The 16,949-nt window shown below is 45.7% G+C and overlaps 1 protein-coding gene across 1 annotated transcript in view; it reads left to right on the top strand.

Moving 5' to 3' along the window:
* KLHL6 (kelch like family member 6) overlaps positions 1 to 16,949 on the top strand; it is a 70,048-nt gene that overhangs the window by 28,802 nt on the left and 24,297 nt on the right. Inside the window, exon 2 of the mRNA XM_054479983.1 lies at positions 811 to 976. Within this exon, the coding sequence (XP_054335958.1) occupies positions 811 to 976 (166 nt within the window). The remainder of the gene's footprint in view (positions 1 to 810; positions 977 to 16,949) is intronic.

The following is a 16,949-nucleotide window of genomic DNA, read 5'->3' as shown; positions in this document are numbered from 1 at the left end:
TATAGTCCTTTGGGTCCTAATCCTTACAATAAACTTTAAAAATAGCTATTAAAATCCCCATTTCAGATGAGAAAACAGAAGGTCATGGAGATTAAATAACCTGTCCAACTCCTGGGTTGGTGGAGCTGGTGTTCAAATCCTGGTCCATCCAATGCTATGATAAAACCTACATCCTTTCTATCCTCTTCCCCTGCTGCCAAGATGGCGGCTAAATATCTGGAAGTCCAGTCCTGGGGAGGGAGCAGGAAAGGCAGAATCCAGAGGCGAGACAGAGGCCTGAAATGAGGGCATTCAAGGCTCCAGCTGCATCTGGGAATCTGCGGACATTGGGTTCAGCTGCGGGGGTGAGAGGCAGCTACAGGAGCCACCTGCACTTCTAACAGGTATCTGGGCCTCAGCTGGCCAGGCCAGAATGTGGCGCCAGGCTCCAGGCCATACGAGAGCTAGTGTGAGAGTCAGATGCCCTGTTTGGGTGCTGGGGGGAAGAGAAAAGATGAAGCTTGGGGATTCCACAATGCCCTCAGATGAATCTCCTGCACTTTCAGCCAATAAAAGCCAATAAAATAGATCTGGGACTGACTTTGGGGATCACAATCGGGCATGGAGGAGCAGGGCAGTTCAGTTCAGCTCGGTAAGTATTGATGAAATGTCTAGTGCATGGGGGGTGCTGGAGAACAGAGAGCCACCAGCCCAGGACCTGACCTTGGGAAACCCCCTGTTCCGTGAGGGCCAATGAGTCTGAAAGGGGATCTCCTTAGGCCTGGAACCGAGGGTCCTGGTATGATTGACATTCACACATTTCTCTTCCAGGGCCATGTTTTGCAACGATTTAAAGGAAAAGTATGAGAAAAGGATCATTATTAAAGGGGTTGATGCTGAGACCATGCACACTCTCCTGGACTACACATACACCAGCAAGGCGCTGATCACCAAGCAGAATGTCCAGCGGGTCCTGGAGGCTGCTAACCTCTTCCAGGTGTGTGAACAAACTGGCTTAGTGCTCTTCTTTGAAGCAGGTGAATGCAGTAATTCTCCAGAGGCCAGACCTGGTCTAGCTCCCAAGCCTGTACCTGGGACATGGACACACACACACACACACGCACACACACACACACACCCCTAGCTGGGTTTGTGCTTACTTGAAAGTTAGAAGATGCTCTTTTGGAAAATTTCTGAGAGGGAGTGAGATAGGGCATTGACTCCTTAGTAAGATGAAGCCAGGGGAGCTTTGTGCCTAGAACCTACGCATGGATCCTGACTCCAAGAACAATAAGTACAACTTGCAGAAGCTTAATTGGAGCCAGTGGCTCTTCTGTAGTTTGAGGTTACTGATGTCTCCTGGTTTCATCCAGGGTGGTGTTTATGTTTCTGTTTTCTGTTCTCCTTTCAGTTTTGGGTGGCTTTTCAAAAGAGCTATAAAAACTTTTTAAATAGTAAAGACTATAATCTTTTGTAGTGTATGTTTCAGACATTTTCCTACTAGTCACTTGAATCATCATTTTAAAATATAGCTTTTTTAACGTACAAAAGTTTGAAACTAGTATTTAGTCATAGCTATTGATCATTTCCTGGAAGACTTTTGTCTTTGGTGTGCATTTTTAGCCCTTCCCTTGCTTGATCATATCCTTATTCAATTTCATTTAGTCTTGTTATTGTTTACAACTTTAATATCCTTTTTTTTTTTTTAGACGGAGTCTCGCTGTGATGCCCAGGCTGGAGTGCAATGGCACCATCTTGGCCCCCTGCAACCTCCGCCTCCCGGGTTTAAGTGATTCTCCTGCCCTAGCCTCCTGAGTAGCTGGGACTACAGGTGCATGCCATCATGCCCAGATGATTTTTGTATTTTTAGTAGAGATGGGGTTTCACCATATTGGCCAGGCTGGTCTTGAACTCCTGACCTCAAGTGATCCGTCTGCCTCGGCCTCCCAAAGTGCTGGGATTACAGGCATGAGCCAACGTGCCTGGCCAACTTTAATATACTTAGAATCACTTGGCATAAAGTATTTTTCTCCATTCCCCTCACCCCCTGCCTCATTTTTAATTTTCTCTCAAGTGATGAACTTCCATAGTGATGTTGGTTTTAATGAGAACAGTGGGAGAGGACAGACATGGTGCAGAGACAGAGTGAGCTTTATTTGTTGTTGATTTCCCTATTCTGGTAATCCCTTGCCTCAAAAAATCCCAAATATCTTTTACTTTCTAGGCAAAACTTAGCAAGTTTCTTTCTGAAGCGATTGTACTCAGTTTCCTTATAAGTGTCAATTCTTAAGAAAATAAGAGAAGATTGCTGTAGGCTTCCAAATATCTATTTAACCCACTGATTTCTGTTGACTCTGGGTTACTTGCTATGAAGTCTCAGACAGAGAAAACTGGGGTCATATTCAGGCTTCAAGGCATCATAAGGGACAGAAGTTTATAGGTTGTTGAAATAACTTTGTGGTTTGTAAAAATTATTTATTTATTTATTTATGTATTTATTTGAGCTGGAGTTTCGCTCTTGTTGCCCAGGCTGGAGTACAATGGCGCAATCTTGGCTCACCGCAACCTCTGCCTCCTGGGTTCAAGCAATTCTCCTGCCTCAGCCTCCCGAGTAGCTGGGATTACAGGCATGTGCTACCACACCTGGCTAATTTTTTTTGTATTTTTAGTAGAGAGGGGGTTTTACCATGTTGGCCAGGCTGGTCTCGAACTCCCAACCTCAGGTGATCCACCCACCTCGGCCTCCCAAAGTGCTGGGATTACAGGCATGAGCCACCACACCTGGCAAAAAATTATTTATTCTTTTGAATGGTTGAAACATACTCCCATTCCAAATTCAGAAATCCGGAAGGGAAGCAATGACACTCTGCCTGCTTGCAGTGTCCTGCTGTTCTTCATATCCCATGCATATGGATATGTATATATCCATATATATATGAATATATATAGCAGTCTATATATGCATATCACTCCCACTCAGGCCTCCATTTTTTCTAACACGACGTAGGCACACTATACATCCTGTTTTGCATCTTACTAGTTTTACTTCACACTCTATTTTGGGCATTGCCACAGGTCTGTTCATGGAAACTACCTTGTTCTTCTCAATGGCAGCCTAATATTGTTGGGGTCACATTAGATGTGAAACATGTTCAGTTATTGGTAATGATCTCTTATAAGGTGGAGTGGCAGAGTGGAAAGAACATGGGCAGGCAGACCTGGGTTTAAACCCTGGGTCAGTCACTTATTTGCTATGTGGCTGTGGACCAGTTACTTAAATTTTCTGAGATTCAGATTTTTCATTTGTAAAATTAGGCTGATAAACATCCCACCTTCCAGGGAGAGCTATTATGAGATTAGATGAGATGATGTTTTTAAAGTACAGCATATTTCCAGGAATGGAAGTTTCTTCCCATCGGTTGTGTGGTTTTTACTTTACTTTGGAGAGTTTGTGCCTTGGATAAACGGGGCTGACATTGAGCTATGAGAACATTTCCCTAAAGCATTCCTAAACGTTTTTCCCCCCTGGGTTAGGATTGTAAGAGACCATGTTTAAAAGTGTGTGTGTGTGTGTGTGTGTGTGTTTTTTTTTTTTCCTTTAGGGAGTCTCACTCTATTGCCCAGGCTGGAGTGCAGTGGCGCAATCTCGGCTCACTGCAACCTCCGCCTCCTGGGTTCAAGCGATTCTCCTGCCTCAGACTGCCGAGTAGCTGGGATTACAGGCACGCACCACCATGCCCGGCTAATTTTTGTATTTTTAGTAGAGACAGGGTTTCACCATGTTGGTCAGGCTTGTCTCGAACTCCTGACCTTGTGATCCACCTGCCTTGGCCTCCCAAAGTGCTGGGATTACAGGCGTGAACCACCATGCCCAGCCAAAAGTTTTTTTATCATGTTCATATGATACATGATTAGAATGATGAATCGGTGCTTTATTTTAATTAACTCAGGGTTATAGGTAGAGAAAAGTGTGCCAGTGATGGCATTTTATCTGGTCCTTTTAGAACATCTGCAGAAGTCAGTATCGCCTCTGTGGGACTGAAATGAACAGGAATCAGATTATCTCGGTGCTCCCCGCCCCACCCAGTAATAAACGCTTCTTAATTTTCACACCATTGGTGTGACTCAGCTGCTCTTAGTGTCTTCCTGTTACCCACCAATTGCTTCTCTCCCAGAATTTCCTGGTCCAGGAAGAGACAATCTGATAACCAAGCCAATCAGCTCTATCGCTGTTTGGGAAGAGCTTTTCCTACCAGGCCAGGCAACGTCATGAGCTGCTGGCCAGTTTACAGCGTGGGTGCCTTGGGTCTACAGACTAATCAGCAATGCCATGAAACAGGACAATTTCTTTTAGGAGGAAACTTTGGGTGTGGCAGGTACTGATTGATCTGCCCACTAGAAGAACTTTGCAATCATCTGGCCATAATGTATTGGCCAATCATGAGGAGAAACACATTTTCCCCAACTAGTTTTTGGAAAGGTAAAAGGAAGAGAAGCATCTAAGAGGAAAGGCCTAAGGGATCTGTTCTCACATGAGGTGGGATCTTTGAAATGAATGTCACCCAGTAGGGGCTCTAGAGAAGCCAAGGGCCTCCCTTTCCTTAACTGGACCGTCAGGCTTCTGAGTTGTAGGTAAGCAAGCCAGCCCCAAACTATGGACCTGGGACAACGACTGTAAGGACTTGGCAAAATTTTTCCATCTTGAAGGAGAGTGATTTCTCAATCAGGGCACTGCCATGTTTGTTTGAGAAGTTTGCCATGTTTGTTACTTTCATTTTTATTATTAAAAACTCATGAGGCCGGGCACAGTGGCTCACGCCTGTAATCCCAGCACTTTGGGAGGCCGAGGCAGGTGCATCACCTGATGTCTGGAGTTCCAGACCAGCCTGGCCCAATGATGAAACCCTGTCTCTACTAAACATATAAAAAATTAGCCAGGTGTGGTGGTGGGCACCTGTAATCCCAGGTACTCAGGAGGCTGAGGCAGGAGAATCTCTTGAACCCGGAAGGGGAAGGTTGCAGTGAGCTGAGATTGCGCCACTGCACTCCAGCCTGGGTGACAGAGTGAAACTCCATTTAAAACAAAACAAAACAAAACACCTCATGAAATGTAATCAAATACCACCTGTACCCCAAAAACTTACAGAAAAAAACCCAACTCATGAAAGAGTAAGGGATTGGGAGCTTATCTGCAGGCAGCAAGAAGATGTGAGGTCAGGGAGACCACTCTCACCCTGCATTTGGTCTGGGATGTAAGGATCCCTACGGTACATAACAGTTGGTTAGACGCAGCAACTTAGGAGAAGAAAACCAGGCTAAGTCCCGCGGCCAAAGTGAGGAAAAAGGGGGATGCTGGAGTGGGAGCTTGGTTATCTGGCCTGGGCCTGAGAAGAGCCCATGAGGGGCTCCCACAGAACCCTCTGGGGCAGTGACATGGTGGCAGTCAGGAGACACTGGTGAAGGTCCAGCGTTGCTTATTTCCCTAGGATTGCTTTTGTTTACGATAGGATGAGTGCGCGTGAGGCTAATGCGGATGAAACAGCCATGTGGTCAGTGGCTGACTTGATGGCCTGGGTTGGCTCCTTGGCTTATCCAATGCCTGAGACATAGCGGGCATGCTATGAATATTGGTAGAATACATGAATATGTGAATAAATGCACTAATGAGTGTGTCACTCTTGTTCATTACTAGCTGGATATAAGGACTTCTCAAAAACTGCTCAAGAGGCCAGGCGCGGTGGCTCACGCCTGTAATCCCAGCACTTTGGGAGGCCGAGGCAGGCAGATCACGGGGTCAGGAGATCGAGACCATCCTGGCCAACATGGTGAAACCCTGTCTCTACTAAAAATAGAAAAATTAGCTGGGTGTGGTGGCATGCGCCTGTAGTCCCAGCTACTCAGAAGAGAATCAATTGAACCTAGGAGGCGGAAGTTACAGTGAGCCGAGATCGCACCACTGCACTCCAGCCTGGTGACAGAGTGAGACTCCATCTCAAAACAAAAACCAAAAAACCAAAAAAAAAAAAACTGCTCAAGACTCCAGCAGAAATTACTTGGTCTCCTTCCAGGCGACACTAAGAAGCCCAATACTGGCTCTTGGAAATGGTGTGGGCCAAGAGAGGAGGAAATATTTCACAGGCTAATACTAATAATTGCTTCATTTTATGGGTGCCCGATGAAGTGCCAGGCACCTATAAAATGCCAGGCACCTGCTATGATATACTATGTACACACATGAATTTCTGTTGTCATGGACAGAGACTCATAGATTATATGTATTCAACACCATAGAAGCCAGTCAATCTAGGCAAGAAAACCGGCTGGATTATTTCCTTGCTATCATCTACATAAAATCAGCCTGTTGACTATTTGATGCACTCCCTCTCACACTTACATTTGGTCAACCAGTGTTGCTATGTGGCTACTGTAAGCATTATGCAATCAGGGTTAGTCTACTGGGCCCACATGACAGCCACAGTGGCCCTTTTCAGAGCATTCACCAGGTAGCAACTTTTTTTTTTGAGACAGAGTCTTGCTCTGTTGCCCAGGCTGGAGTGCAGTGGCGCCATCTCGGCTCCTGGGTTCAAGTGATTCTCCTGCCTCAGCCTCCTGAGTAGCTGGGATTATAGGCATGCGCCACCACACCCAGCTAATTTTTGCATTTTTATTAGAGACAGGATTTCACCATGTTGGCCAGGCTGGTCTCGAACTCCTGACCTCAGGTGATCCACCTGGCTTGGCCTCCCAAAGTGCTGGGATTACAGGCCTGAGCCACCGTACCCAGCCGGTAGCAGCTATTTTGCCTGAACTACATTGTTTAAAGTCATGTAAGTCTGGCCAGGCACAGTGGCTCACGCCTGTAATCTCAGCGCTTTGGGAGGTGGAGGCGGGCGGATCACCTGAGGTCAGGAGTTCGAGACCAGCCTAACTAACATGGTGAAACCCCCGTCTCTACTAAAAATACAAAAATTAGCCAGGTGTAGTGGCGGGCGCCTGTAGTTCCAGCTACTTGGGAGGCTGAGGCAGGAGAATTGCTTTTCAAGCAATTCTCCTAATGTGGAGGCGGAGGTTGCAGTGAGCTGAGATTGTACCATTGCACTCCAGCCTGGATGACAGAGTGAGACTCCATCCCCCCAAAAAAAATCAGGTAGGTCTTTTTACCCCCAATGTATAGATGAGGGGCACAAAATTCAGCAATGTTAAGGAAACGCTCAAGTCTTCACAGCTAGTAAGAGGGGAGCCTGGATTTGACTCCTGTGGTCCTGTGCGTAGCCTGTGTGTTCTCCACTGCACATGCTCTGTCCATGCCTCAGAGTGACACCTGAAACAAGCCATCACCCTGAAGGCAGCTAGGGCCTCCGGGGAGGGTGTCCCCAGGCAGGACTGCCCAGTGCAATGTTCTGAGAACCAGCAGTGCTCTGTGCAAGTGTGTCGGGGGCAAGACTGGCCCAGCACCCTCTGGGGAAGCTTGGATGCCTGGAGCCACCTGTAGGGGAAAGAAAGAGAGATCAGACTGTTACTGTGTCTATGTAGAAAGAAGTAGACATAAGAAACTCCATTTTGTTCTGTACTACGAAAAATTCTTCTGCCTTGAGATGCTGTTAATCTGTAACCCTAGCCCCAACCCTGTGCCCACAGAAACATGTGCTGTGCTGACTCAAGGTTTAATGGATTTAGGGCTGTGCAGGAGGTGCTTTGTTAAAAATGTGTTTGCAGGCAGTATGCTTGGTAAAAGTCATCGCCATTCTCCAGTCTCGAGAGTACCCAGGGACAGAATGCACTGCGGAAGTTCGCAGGGACCTCTGCCCAAGAAAGCCTGGGTATTGTCCAAGGTTTCTCCCCACTGAGACAGCCTGAGATATGGCCTCGTGGGAAGGGAAAGACCTGACTGTACCCCAGCCCGACACCCGCAAAGGGTCTGTGCTGAGGAGGATTAATGAAAGAGGAAGGCCTCTTTGCAGTTGAGATAAGAGGAAGGCATCTGTCTTCTGCTCGTCCCTGGAAATGGAATGTCTCGGTGTAAAACCCGATCGCACATTCTATTTACTGAGATAGGAGAAAACCGCCTTATGGATGGAGGTGAGACATGCTGGCAGCAATAGTGCTCTTTACTACACTGAGATGCTTGTGTAAAGTCAAACATAAAAATGGCCTACATGCACATCAAGGCACAGCACCTTTCCTTAAACTTATTTATGACACAGAGATCTTTGCTCACATGTTTTCCTGCTGACTCTCTCCCCACCATTACCCTATAGTCCTGCCACATCCCCCTCACCGAGATAGTAAAGACAGTGATCGTTAAATACAAAGGAAACTCAGAAACCAGTGCTGGCCCGGGTCCTCCATATGCTGAGCGCCGGTCCCCTGGGCCCACTGTTCTCTCTCTATACTTTTTCTCTGTGTCTTATTTCTTTTCTCAGTCTCTCGTCCCACCTGATGAGAAATACCCACAGGTGTGGAGGAGCTGGCCCCCTTCACCACCAAGCATCCCCAGAATGAGTCTGCTGCTGGCCATTTAACATCTCTTTTTTCTTTATATTTCTCGGTGTTTGATCTCAATTGTTTATGCTTTTATTTTTAGGTATAACTGGCATTTAGTAAAATGTGCACTTCTTAAAGTGCTTCCAGCTTGATGATTTTTCACATGTGTATTTCACCATGCAAACACCAGTCAGATGAACAATGACAACAGCCCTGGCATCCCAGAATTTTCCTTCACAGCCTCCCTAGCCAGTCCTTTCCCACGCTAACTACTGCTCTAGCATCTCTTGCCGTGGGTTAGTTTTGCCTGCTTTTGAATTTCCTATTGTTCTTTTTGAGTCCTAACTAGTATAGAGGGTCTGAACCTTAGGCTACAAACTCAAGTGTATCAAAAAGAATGTGATTTAATCTACTATTTTTCTGTTTTCTTGTTTGTTTGTTTGTTTTTGAGACAGGGTCTTGGTGTGTCACCTAGGCTGGAGTGCAGTGGCACAATCATAGCTCACTGCAGCCTTGAACTCCCAGGCTCAAGAGATCTTCCTACCTCAGCCTCTCAAGTAGCTGGGCATATAGCCATGCACCACTATGCCTGGCTTTTTATTATTATTATTATTTTTTTTTTTTTAGAGACAAAGTCTCGCTCTGTTGCCCAGGCTGGTCTCGAACTCCTTGCCTCAAGCTATCCTCCTGCCTCAGCCTCCCAAATTGCTGGAATTACAGGCATGAGCCACTGTGGTCCTCCAAACCTATTATTTTTCTATCATTGAACTTAATTTCTATCCTGAGCTCTCATTCTACCAGTGGCAGAAATCACAGTTAGTGACACAGGAAAGTTTAATCGATTCAGGATTCAGGTTGCTTACATAGTTCCAGGGGACATTTATACAGTGTCAGGGCATTGAAAAAAGAGGCATCTGTCCTGGGCTTACCATGGTCATTTGCATTATTGGTCCATGTGGCACCCACTGGAGCACCTGTGTTCCCATCAGTCTCTCTCTGATTTTTCATTCCTTTCTCACTGACATCAACAAGTCCCCAGTCCTACCTGATTCTGGTCATCGGTCCTTGCGGGCCACTTTGTATTCTCTCTGTCCTGTTTGCAAAGCCTCTTCAGGTCTGCCAATCCTCTCAGCTACATCTGTGTGTCTCTCAGGACACAAGACATTTTCATTCCCTCTCCTTTACAAATCCAGAGCTACAGGGGATGTGGAGCAACTGCCACAGGGCCCCTTTGTCTGGAAACAATACACTCTCATCTCATCTGCTGCCGCCATACTGGACTGCTGCTTTTCTGCTTTCAGCTCGGAGATCAAGGCACATGTTCCTTTGTTCTCAGATTCACAACCTATAAGGGACGTTTAGCATCCCCATCACTCTGGAGATTTGGCCTGGGATGGGAAGCAAGGCATCATCTTGGGAACCCACCCCTGCTTCTCACTCTGTTGTTAGACAATCTCTTTCTTGTCCCTCTTCCTTGCCTGGGAATCTTTATTGCCTCCAGGGTGGGAAAAGCTGACTCTTGCTTTGTCATCCATTCTCCCACATCTCCTGTTTTGGTATAAACTTTGTACCCATACTCTTTAGGACTCTGGCTTTTGAGGCTGGAAGGGCTAGGTTCTTACCACTAACTGGTATTTCTTTCAAAACCACTTCTCTAGTTTAAGTTCTGAAAGTCTATTTAGAAACTCAAAAGCCAAGAATAATCTTCTTTTGCCTGCTCTATCACCCCTTCCCTGAGTAAGCCTGTGCTCAGTTGCTGCCTATAGGTTGTAAAATACAGGAAGTGGGGTGTGGGGTTTTTAATTGTAATGAAAATCCATATCGCTACCGGGTTCTGACTTTAACTGCTCCCTAACTACCACAAATTACTGAACATGTTCTAAGTGCAAGGTGTTTTGTGAGAAGCTGTCAGGAGAAAATGAAGATTAAAAATGTGGAGTACAGATCACATTTTTGTAGCAATTTTGTCCCCTATGTATCCCATTTGATGTTGACCATGTCTTTGTGGGCGAGCAGGCGAGGTAGAACCCTCACAGTGAGCCTGCAAGGTGAGTTTTATGTTCTCAGCACTTCCCAGATGAGGAAACCAGCTGAGAGAGAGATAGAGAGAGAGAGAGAGTGTGTTTAGCTCATCAAGTGATGGAGCTATGGGTAGAGTTTTCAAGTAAACCCAGAACTTCCAACTCTATATATCCACTTCTCTCCACTATCCCTGAAAGATTCTCAATGAGCCCCCAGCCATTGGGCAAACCAAGTACAGCCCAAGGCAGAAAGGAGGGGACATTGAATTGGACCTCAAAGGATGGCGGCAGTAGGATTGGGAGAAAAGTATTCCAGGCGGAGAGAACCTGGAAGTGGACTTGTTTCAGCCTTCCCTACCCACCACCCCACCTATTGCAGCTGCCTGCGTTCATGGGGCTGCTTCTCAGCACTTGTCTTCTGCTTCCATTCCTGCTCCTGTGCCCTACGCACACACACACAAACCACACGCTAAGCATCAGTCATGTCCGAGATGCAATCATTCTACTTAATCTTTACAACAGTGTTTCTCCCTGGTCCTTACCTCATCGCTGGGCTGAATCACTGAGCTCCAGCCATGCCACTTGCCCCTTGAATATGTGGGTCACATGTATTGCCTGTTGTGCCCTGCTAGCCTGCCGGGGCCACCACCATCTTCTCTGGAAACTCAGGGGCTGTTTGCTGATTGAATCTTGACTAAGCTTGCCACACTGCTGGTCTTTTCCCCAGTCCACTTCTACAGTTGCCTCCCACACCTGCCCTGCCATAGTGAGCCGGTCTTTTGCAGGTCTTAGTTCCTTCCTTTTCTGCCCACTCCATGAGGCTTCCAGGAACCAGCAGGTTTCTCAGCCAAGTCTAGATCAAGGACTGAAAGGAGTGGCTAGAGGGAGCAGAGAATGTTCCTCCTGGGGGACTGTGAGGCATACTGCCATGGGATTGGAGCTGGAGCATCACCCGGGAGAGGGGAAGAGAGGTAAGGATGGAGGATTAGAATCAATGGTAGTTCACAAATTTTTAGCATGAAGACCCCTTTTAAACACCAACACAGACCTCACAGGAGAGGAACTTTACTTTTAGTGTCTATTGCTGGAGAAGAAAATTTTGACAAAAAATTTACAATTGTCTGGGCACAGTGGCTCACACCTATAATCCCAGCACTTTGGGAGGCCAAGGCAGGCAGATCACTTGAAGCCAGGAGTTCGAGACCAGCCTGGCCAACATGGCAAAACCCTGTGTCTACTAAAAATATTATATAAAAATTAGCTGGGCGTGGTGGTGCAAGCCCGTAATCCCAGCTACTCAGGAGGCTAAGGCACGAGAATCACTTGAACCCGGGAGGTGAAGGTTGCAGTGAGTTGAGATCACACCATGCACTCCAGCCTGGGTGACAGCATGAGACTCTGTCTCAAAAAACAGCAACAACAAAAATTACAATGAATTCAGAAATACTTTGAAATAAATTTAAATTTTATTAATCTCATCACACCTTCACACATGCTGATTTGTCGGAGCTGAAGGTAAGAATATCAATGTCTTTGTAGACCCTTTGCAATAACGCCAAGGCCACTTGGACACCATGGTCAACAGAATTGCTGATGTGGACTAAAATAGGACTTTAGTGATTCTGACGTGGATTTGAAGGCACCTTGAGGGAGACATGGAGTCACATGGGTGAAGTCCCCTAGGACCTCAGATTTTGGAGAACATCACGGGGAAGCAGAGGCAGTGGAGATGAGGAACAGGCAGTGCTTTCTCTTGGAGGCAGACGCTTCTTGTGGGAACTGCAGCCACGTCTCAAGTGGTTTCTTTGATTGTATTTTTAGTCTCTTCATTTGAGAGTCAGGTGGCTGGCTGCAACCTTTTGCTCACATGTCCCCCCAAACAGGAAGCTGGCTGTCTTTTGCCATTATCTGTCATCTCTCAGCTCTAACAAACAAGTTCAGTGAGTCATCGGGACAGGCCGAGACAGAAAATTTACCCTGAAGTCTTGAATAATGTTGAATGTGAAGAAGCAAAAGCATATTTAAAAGAAACCCATTTCTGGTTCCCATGATTGCCCTGCACATCATCAGTTTCCCAGCCATTGGTTGGGATCATGTGATGTTGCCCTACACTCCTCACACTACAAGTGTTTATTGAAGTATATTTTGGAGGAACTTAGGCAACTTGGAGATCCCCCACCTGCCCCTGTCCTCATAAAGCCTCTTCAGACTCTCCTGGCATTTTGTTAGCTCAATAATGCAACAAGTTACAAAGGCACCAGGATGCTGACTGGAGCATCACCTGTACCGCCTCCTAGCAGTGTGAACTTACATCGCTCTTTGAATTCTCTATTTGCTCCTTTATACAAATGCTAATTCTAACACCTCCCCTTTTTTACCTGTTAAATAAAATACACTTGTTAAAAAATAAAATTTATTTGTTAAGTGAAATAATGACTGGGAACGTGTCTAGCACAGATCTTGGTGCATACTAAGTGATAAATATGTCCTTCCTCTGTCCCTCTTTCTCTCCTTTTTCCAGACTTTGTGCTAGATGCTGCTAGAAATAAATACCCAAGTATGACCTAGAAGCTGCTTTGAGATGCTTGTCTCAACTGACCATAGTACTCTGGGTGCTCCACAAAAGGGGAAACAAGGTGCCCAGTGGAGCACAGAGGAGGGAGGGATTCCATGTTGGGGAATAGGAGAAGCCGTCAAGGAGGAATGAACTTCATGAATAGGTAGGATTTCTCTACAATTCTCCTTTTCCTTCTTATTTTTAGTTTTTTAGAGACAGAGTCTTGCTCCGTCACCCAGGCTAGAGTACAGTGGTGTGATCATGGCTCACTGCAGACTTGAACTCCCAGGCTCAAGCAATCCTCCCTCCTCAGCTTCCCAAGTAGCTGGGACTATAGGCATGCAACTCCACAACAGGCTAATTTTTACATTTTTTGTAAAGACGAGGTCTCACTATGTTGCTCAGGCTGGTCTTGAAATCCTGGGCTCAATCGATTCTCCTACCTTGGCCTCCCAAAGTGCTGGGATTATAGGCTTAAGCCATTGTGCCCAGTCCTTAAATAATTATTGACCCAGAATTTTAAATGTCCAGAGGTGGGGTTCCAAGCACAGTCTAGTCAGGACTCTGGCTCTCTTCCTTTCTGACTGTTTTGGCTTAGCTCTCTCTCTCTCTCGTGTTGGTTTTGTACTCAAGTGGATGGATACCAGGGAGTAACTCACCTGTCCCCTGCCAACTAAGTTCCCAGAAAAATGCCACATGTGCAAATGTTCACATACTATTGTAGGGGTTCACAGACCTTCTAGATCGATCCATTGATCCCAGATGTAATAACTCTGAATCAAGAAAATAGGCCTGGCCGGGCATGGTGGCTCATGCCTGTAATCCCAGCACTTTGGGAGGCCGAGGTGGGCAGATCACTTGAGGTTAGGAGTTCAAGACCAGAATGGCCAACATGGTGAAACCCCATCTGTACTAAAATACAAAAAAATTAGCCAGGTGTGGTGGCGTGCCCCTGTAGTACCAGCTGCTTGGGAGGCTGAGGCAGGAGAATCACTTGAACCTGGGAGGCAGAAGATGCAATGAGCCGAGATCATGCCAGTGTACTCCAGCCTGGGCAACAAGAGAGAGACTCCATCTCAAAAAAAAAAAAAAAAAAAAAATTAAATTAAATTAAATAAAAACAAAGAAAGAAAACAGCCCTGTGTGGATGGAGTCATGGCTATAATATTTATGTCTTCTTCCTTCTTGAGGTAAACTTACAGGGGGATTTCTCTGTTGAAAATGGGGTGAGGTATCCTGAGTCTTTCCTTAAAAAGTTGGGCTCTGGAGTTGGGCTTGTCTGGGTGAGGCGCATAGGATCATAACAGATGGTGATGATGGGGAAAGGCAGCTCAGGCCGAGGGATGGCAGGAGCGTGGAAAGGCCCTGCAACAGGGCAGCTTCGGGACTGCTTGGAGGAGGTGAGGAGATGGGTGCGATTGTGGCTGGGGTTCTAAAACGGAGGGTCCTGGTGATGACTGACAGCCAGATTGTGGAAGATTGAAGGGGTGGGAGTAGGACTGTCCTTGGTTTCAGGCAGTGGACTCCCTGGACTCTGGTCCATAGCATTTATCTCAAGTGTCCTTTCACACTCCGTGTTGTATTATTTGGTTAGCGTCTGCCGCCTCCACTGGTCTGTCAGCTTCAATGAGCACAGGCGCTTTGTCTCTGCTCACCTCTGTACACCCAGCACTAGTTGGGAGCCTCCTACATAATATTAATAGATGCTCGCAGCCATAAAAAAGGATGAGTTCATGTCCTTTGCAGGGACATGGATGAAGCTGGAAGCCATCATTCTCAGCAAACTAACACAGGAACAGAAAACCAAACACTGCATGTTCTCACTCATAAGTGGGAGTTGAACAATGAGAACACATGGACACAGGGAGGGGAACATCACACACCGGGGCCTGTCGGGTGGTGGAGGGGAAGGGGAGAAAGAGTATTAGGACAAATGCCTAATGCATGCAGGGCTTAAAACCTAGATGACGGGTTGATAGGTGCAGCAAACCATGGCACATGTATACCCATGTAACAAACCTGCACATTCTGCACGAGTATCCCAGAACTTAAAGTAAAATAAAAAAAAAATACATGCTTAATTCACATTCGGTCCATACACAGGTACCTGGATGGATCAATTGCCAGGTGGAGTGAAGATGAATGCTTCTTCTAACAAATGTGAGCTTCAGTACTTGATTTGATTCTCCTCTGTGGTTTCCTTCTTTGCTCATCAACAGCCACCAAGCAGGAATAGGAATTGGCATCTTGTTGGCTAGTCCTTCCTGTGTCAGGGCAGATCAGGTCATCTGAGCTACCCGGTGACATGTGCAAATGACGTTTGGCATCTGCCAAGCCTTTGTCCCCCACACACGTTATGTGACCTGGAGCAGCTTGAAATAGTATAAAAAACATGCATTTTTGGAATCAGAGATGACTGGTTCAAACTTTGCTTCTATCTTTCATTAACTGTAAGTCTCTGAGGAAATTTCTTCTCTGAATCTGGTTTCCTCAGGGATGATAATAAACACCCCTTTCATGGCATTGTGGTGAGGATTGAGTAACTCCTACAGTTAGTATGTAGAGTCTGGCCTATAGTAAGTGATCTTTTGGTGTTTACCTTTTATTTTCTCATTGTGTCCTTTAAAAATCACAATAATGTGTTTATTTTACATATTTTTTCCTGAGTTTATAATGTTCATGCTCAGTATAGTAAAGTTGTCATACAACAAACTCTAAAAAAATTAATAACTTTATCTATAACCACTGCTAACATTTTGTATGTTACCTTCTAGTATTTTCTCTATAAATGAGAAAGTTGGTCTATTTTAAGTAGATATTTCTTACACGCAATTGGAGAGGGTAGGAAGGGGTGAAGAGTGTAAAGTAATTCTCCCTTTCTTCCCTGAAATTGGATGGGAATTACAGTGTGAGCCACTGTGCCTGGCCTCTGTGACTTTATTATATATATATATTTATAAAAATAGGATCATAGTCCTGGTGTGGTGGTTCATGCCTGTAATGCCAACACTTTGGGAGGCCAAAGTGGGTGGATCACCTGAGTAGGGAATTCGAGACCAGCCTGATCAACATGGAGAAACCTCATCTCTATTAAAAAATACACAATTAGCTGGGTGTGGTGGCACATGCTTGTAATCCCAGCTACTTGGGAGGCTGAGTCAGGAGAACCTCTTGAACCCGGGAGGCGGAGCTTGTGGTGAGCCAAGATCATGCCATTGCACTCCAGCCTGGACAACAAAAGCAAAACTCTGTCTCAAAAAAAAAAAAGATCATAATGTACATAATATGATTTGTGAAGTGCTTTTCTCATTTTACCTGCAAATATTTCAGTTATGTCTAAAAGATAAGGATTCTTCTTAAACATAAACATGAAACCATTATTGCACCTAAAATGAATAATAATTGTTTCATTATCACCAACAGAGACAACTACTGTTATCAGGTCTTATGTGGCCTCCCAGAGATAGTCTAAGTTCCTAGAAATATCTACTTAATTTTCCTCTCCTCTTCCCCTCACGCAAACACTGGCATGGTGAACGTGGTATTTTGCACTGGGGGCTACCATTTAAGTGAGTTTCCTTTCAGCTATCATAGATGTCTCTGTGAACAGGGCCAGATAGGGTTCTGGTGTCCAGTTCTGAGGGCTCACGAGGCTTGATCTTTGTTGCATATTTTTAGTGTTTGAACTGAAAATCTGCCAACGACTAAACAGGTGTTAGCAGCTTTGTTCTCAACTGTTTTCGTGGTTGCTCATGCAAAGAGCAGAGCTGCCGGCAGTTGAGACCAGCAGACATGGGGTTCTGAGGCAGAATTCAGGCCTTCTCCAACTTTGTATTGTATAGGGAAAAGAAAGAGAGATCAGACTGTTACTGTGTCTATGTAGAAAGGGAAGACATAAGAAACCCCCA

Source organism: Pongo pygmaeus, chromosome 2 (assembly GCF_028885625.2).
Source record: "Pongo pygmaeus isolate AG05252 chromosome 2, NHGRI_mPonPyg2-v2.0_pri, whole genome shotgun sequence".
Lineage (NCBI taxonomy): Eukaryota > Metazoa > Chordata > Mammalia > Primates > Hominidae > Pongo > Pongo pygmaeus.
The sequence above is the reverse complement of the archived record's forward strand: the minus strand, read 5'-3'. Positions and strand labels throughout refer to the sequence as shown.